The sequence below is a fragment of the Dreissena polymorpha genome, chromosome 12 (genome assembly GCF_020536995.1).
Source record: "Dreissena polymorpha isolate Duluth1 chromosome 12, UMN_Dpol_1.0, whole genome shotgun sequence".
Taxonomy (NCBI): Eukaryota; Metazoa; Mollusca; class Bivalvia; order Myida; family Dreissenidae; genus Dreissena; species Dreissena polymorpha.
This window is the reverse complement of record NC_068366.1, coordinates 58,077,812-58,083,663: the sequence shown is the minus strand read 5'-3', so window position 1 is coordinate 58,083,663 and position 5,852 is coordinate 58,077,812. Positions and strand designations below refer to the sequence as shown.

The window sequence follows — 5,852 nt, the reverse complement described above, 5'->3', positions numbered from 1 at the left end:
AGTATTTGTTTTTCTTCTGTTCCGGAAAAAAACAGGTATATATATAACGCAAACATTAGCAGACGACGGTATACATCATCCTGGTGTGTTACAGTTAAGTGATGGTTGAATAAAACGTGTTTTATCTAACTGTGGAAAATGGAATTAGTCGCATAGGAAATACACTTTTGTGAAATCTGAGTAGGTTTCAAGTCAAAATTGAAGAGCGTGTGCAAGCACTACAGGAAGGTCTGTCTTTGCTGATTGCAGTATACCATCATTCTCTGTCAACACGCTTAAGGATTAAGCGAATTCGAAAATGATTGCCGTGAAAATATTTTCTCATGTTGTTTTGATCGCTATGCTGTGGGGCGGCGGGGCGGGTGTATTAGTTACGTCAGATAAGGCCGGGAGCTTCCTGGGAATCACCGGAAACGTCAGCATCCATCTGGACAAAAGAAAGCCAGCTGTTCAAAATGCGGTCATCAGATTCCTTGGTGTTCCCTACGCAAAACCGCCAATAGGCGACCTGCGTTTCCGGCGTCCGGAACCGTTGGATAAACTGAAGTCAGCGTACAACGCTACATTTCAGAGACCGTTTTGTCCGCAATACCGTCAAGGATTGAAATTCGTCCAGACAAGCGAGAACTGTTTGGTCATGAATATTTATGTGCCAGGAAATGAGATAAATGTTACCAAAGCCTACCCTGTCATGATTTGGATTCACGGCGATAATGTTCGCGAATTTTCGTTTGGCGGTGCGTACCCATACTCGGGTGACGTCATATCAACGCTTGGTAACGTCATTGTAGTCGTTGTCCAGTATCGACTTAATGTCTTTGGGTTCCTAAGCGACGGAACGGCGGCGTCTGGTAATTTCGGCCTATGGGACCAGAAAATGGCAATTCAATGGATTCACGATAACATACGAGTGTTCGGTGGCGATTCGACGTCGGTGACGCTGTTCGGGCAGTCGGCGGGTGGAGTTAGCGTGCTCTTCCAAGCCCTACATCCGGGAAACGCCGGTCTCTTCTCGCGCGTCATTGCCGAGAGCGCAAGTCCTCTAGCAACAGAGCCAATGACCCGAAAGGCGGGTCATAACTTCAAATTTTTTGCTGCGCTTTTAGGGTGCAATACGTCATCAACAGCAGAGTCTTGGGACTGCATGCGCGCCAAGGAATTAAATGATATTTTGTGGTACTTATCGTATCTGCGTGTTGGTCCTATCCTTGATGGCGACTTTATCGTGGAACTGCCCTTATATCAGATAACCAGAAGCGGGATTTCGAATACTGGTAGATCTGCTCTTGCGCAATTCGCGAGCATAGATTTGCTAACTGGTGTAACAAGCAGCGATGGCGCTATGTCCGTCATGCAGTGGGATACTGTGCTTGAAGTTGACCTGGGAGTCGACATTAACAAAGGAGTACCGCGTGATTTCTTTACCGGAACCTTCCTGCCCGTAAGTCTGCATAAGTCTTTAAGGCTACCCGTGACTCCCAGCGTCTTGCAGGCTGTCATACACGAGTACACGGACTGGAAGTCACCAGAAGACGCCGTTGGGGTAAGAGGTAAAATGATTGACTTTTCGGTGGATTACATGTCCCTTCTTCCCGCCGTAACTATAGCGAGAACTCACAGTAACCTGACAGAAGGGACGTCGCGGCGAACGTTTCTCTACGAATTCGACCACAAGCCGTCGTTCGACCCACTTCCAGCTTGGCTTCGGGGAGCGAAGCATGGCGCGGAAGTGCCGTTCGTGTTCGGCTTCGTTGACGAAATGAATGAGTTACCTGGTATCCCGCCCAGTTATCTGGAAACCTTCAAAATACCGGACGAAGAAAACTACCTTGCACTGGTTATGCTGACAATGTGGACCAACTTTGCTAAAACTGGGTAAGACCTTAAATTTTAAAAGTTAAGGTTGCAAATATATTATATTTTATTTAACTCCTGGTAAATTTTAAAAATGAATTTCTTAAATAATTTAAGGTTTTACCTTACTTATTACACATACCACTCTTAAAGTGTACACAGTCTTACTTGTTGCGCTTACTCTTTTAGTACGCACAAAACTGAAATAGCCTGGCGTTTTCTTTCAGAATTTCAGGGTGAACATGGCAGCTGTGATCGATAATTCGAAGGGTGAAATCATCTATGATCGAATTTCTGAAAGTTCGCACTAAAATGCCCAGTTGATTGGTTATGCAAATCAAATGAATTGCGTGTTTACCAAAACGCCACTGAAGTGCGATATTGAGAAATGAACAACATATTTAGGCTAATGTGCATTGTAATTGCTGGCTAGTAAATACAAACTCATGAAACTATGATCGCAAAAACCGCTAGCTGTCGCGGATATTTTACCGACCCGTCGTATATCGCTGACAATGTGTTCGCAGTAATAAAGTTACGAGTCATTTTAACAAATTGAACCTGTAAAACCATGCTACAATTTAACTTAGCGTAAGTACGCTCAAGTTGTCGGACACTTCATTTTCGGACACCTTCATTTTGTGACTAAGGAATTGTTTGGTTACTCTATTTTATTTTGAAATGGTAGTTTTGAACCTATTGCTATTGGATCTACATTTTCCATGACACTAGTATTTTATCAAAATGCCTATCTGTACACATTACTTCGATGACATAATTAGCGTGTTTTTTAACAGGATGAAGATCATAAAACCAGTGGACCTCTATATAAGTGGTGTGGGTTATTTAACAGTGTATGATTAAAAATTATTACACCCGATAGTGTATAATATTACTCTTGTGAAAAATCGTTATACAATATGCACCGTGTTAACGAGAGCAATTTTAAAAAAGCAACAAAGAAATACTAATTTGAATATTGTGTTGCATTAATTTAAGATTCATAGTTTACTAAATGTATATCTTTGAAATATGTCGGACAATGCTTACTTTTCGTTGTTTTATGGACAACTAATGAGGAAAACGTTTTCTCAGCGTATCTGTCTTAACCAGGTTTTCTCCTTAATTGACCTTCACCAAGCCCCAATAAAATGTAGGCCCGATTTCATAATTGGTATTTTCGCATTCGTTGACAATATTCTTTGTTTTCAAAAAGTTTTTAAATATAACCTTTAAAAACTCTGGTTGAATATATTTTCTGTGTAGTAAATAGAATAAAGGATGTATGACATGGGAAAATCGCCACTATTTTTTGTTGATTTGTTCAAACGACACATAGACACATTTTTTCGTTCTAGGGTATTCGAGTAAACGTGTCGGTGTCGGCTTTGAATAATAAGGGTAATGCCGTCTAGATGTTAACATGTGGGCATAATTTGTTTTACTGCAAGTTCGCAAACAATTTATTAAGTTCTTCAAAGGAACGTTTTAAATGTAAAATATTCATTGGCAAATTTGATCCAGATTTCAAACAAGCAATACTGCTGCAAAAATGCCATTTACCCATGTATTTTGTTGACTGGTCATACATGAGTACTTGTAAAGTTGATGAACCAATTTTTGATTAATATGTGGAGTGATCAACGCATGTTATATCACCAAGCTTGTTTTCATACATACCTGTCTTCGTTAAGCGTTTACATTCTCGAAGTAAAGTAACTCGTATGATTTTAAACTACGCTAGTTCTCATTTAAATGTATGTGGATGTAATAAGGCTAAGAATTCTCAAAACTATGAGTTTCTCTTCTATTTCATCATTTCAACAACAACAACAAAATAAACACCAAAGTCGATTATATATTTATTTAAAGATATGTCTTGTTTGCTGATGTGCTTATTATACCCCCACCTACGAAAACAACAACACGCCCACACACGCACGTTCAAAATTTGTATTTCTTATAACCATGCATGTAAACAATGCGCCTGACAAAACCTGTCCAACGATCTATCACTATATTTATTGATAGACATTTAACCTGTCAAATACATAACGAAACACATATCAACTGAAACATTTTCATCGTTTTCAGAAATCCCAACTCAGCCTCTCTAACAAACGACAACATTCCCACGTGGACTGAGTATGACCCGGTCAACGGCTCATACTTCCGCTTCATTTCCAATATGACGTCATCGGAGGTTACAAGTCAACATATCGCGGCGTCTCGAGTGGCCTTCTGGACTGAACTGGTTCCCGCGTTATTAAGCGCCAGTAACTGTACGCAGCAGCCCCAAGGACCTACTTCCGCCTCTCTCAGGGACAATATCAGCGAGGTTTTCGCTATGATGATGCTGACTGCGTGGTTGTTTTTACGTGTTTAAATTGCTTTGAGAGATATTTTATAAATTCATTTTTAACAACTGTTTTGACAAGCGCAACAAAATCTCATACTTTGCTAAATGCTTTAATCTTTTTAGAAGCTGCTGTGTTTGGTTGAGTGGTTTTGAGTTTTGGTTTATATATATATGTGTGTGTGTGTGTGTGTGTGTGTGTGTGTGTGTGTGTGTGTGTGTGTGTGTGTGTGTGTGTGTTGGTTTATATCACACATCGAGGTACTTCATAGAAGTACACAGCCACACTTCGAGGTACCATAAAATAGCGAGGTACTTTTCCCTAGACCTCGGTACGTGTACCTCGCCAACCGCTTGTAAAAACCATTGTACACAATTTCCGCTCGTTTCTACGGGTACCTCGGTGTAACGTTGTAGTACTGGTTTGTGTGTCAGAGTGTGACCCCACACACTTGACATCCATCTCAGAAGCTTTTTTGGTTCCCGTTTCGAAAACGAGCGCGCGCAGATAAATAGTCGCTGGAAACCAGTTACTGACCTATTTACCGAGTAGATTGGTTACCTCCCCTTATGTATCGTTACTCCCTATATAGAGAGGACCTCGGTGAATCGGTCAGCAACTGGTTTAGGTGAGTTACGAGCACTGAGTTATTTTCAACAGTATTTTTTCTTAACATTAAAGAAATAAATAATGACATCGTGTTTTTATGTAATAATAAATAACAGTTAATTACTCGTCATTTAGTAGATTTTCTCCTTACTTTAATCGATCATTATTTACTGCAAACTTACAAGAAATAAACAGGACAGTCGTTTCGCGCTAGTTTTTATACGTTCAGTTGTTTTCATTTTTTCTTACAAAAAAGAATGTTTCTTTCAAGGTTTCTAGTGTGTTAAATTTAAGGTTTATGGACGTTTCGTGCCACTACCAGTTCGTGCCACTGATATTTGTGTTGAAAAGGGGTAGACGTTTCGTCCCACTGATAACATATAGGCGGATAGGTGTGAATAATGCCGTATAGGTGTGAATGATATTGGGGTGTATATAAATGTAGAAAATTACAACTTTGTTGACATTTATAATTGTTAATAACAAACAAATAAAATGATTTATCGTTAGTATACTAATATTTGTAAATAGTGTATTATATGCGATGAATATAAAGCATAAAGTGTTGTTATGTTTTATGAATCATGTTTATGTGCTTGTAATAATAAAATAAAATGATTTATTGTTAGTATAAAAACATGTGTGCATAGTTCATTGTGTTTTATAAATATAAAACATGAAAAGCTGTTATTTTCTATGCTTCAATTGAATGTATTATATACATAAATAATAATATATAACATGAATGAACAATAATACAATTTAAAATAAAGTTGGTCTTTTTCTTTAAAGAGCCAGCTTATGCTTTACCATCGACTTACAAACTTTCAATTAGCCGTATGTGTCTACGTAATTAGCAAACAATTAATTACCGGCCTTTAATTTAACTACTCAACTGCTGAGAGCGTGCAGCCATATCATCGGGCTGGGACCGAGCACAACCCAGGATGACATCCACGATGAGGACTTCTGAAATGCAATACATTGTATATATGATTTGTGTATGTATATGATAGGATAGTTGCTGTTGTA

At 39.0% G+C, this 5,852-nt stretch overlaps 1 protein-coding gene across 1 annotated transcript; it reads left to right on the top strand.

Annotated features, from left to right (window-relative positions):
* The first annotated feature begins 340 nt into the window (after positions 1–340).
* LOC127852646 (neuroligin-1-like) lies at positions 341–1,879 on the top strand. Its single transcript, XM_052386598.1, has one exon. The coding sequence runs from the start codon at positions 341–343 to the stop codon at positions 1,877–1,879; it is 1,539 nt and encodes a 512-aa protein (XP_052242558.1).
* Positions 1,880–5,852: the final 3,973 nt, after the last annotated feature.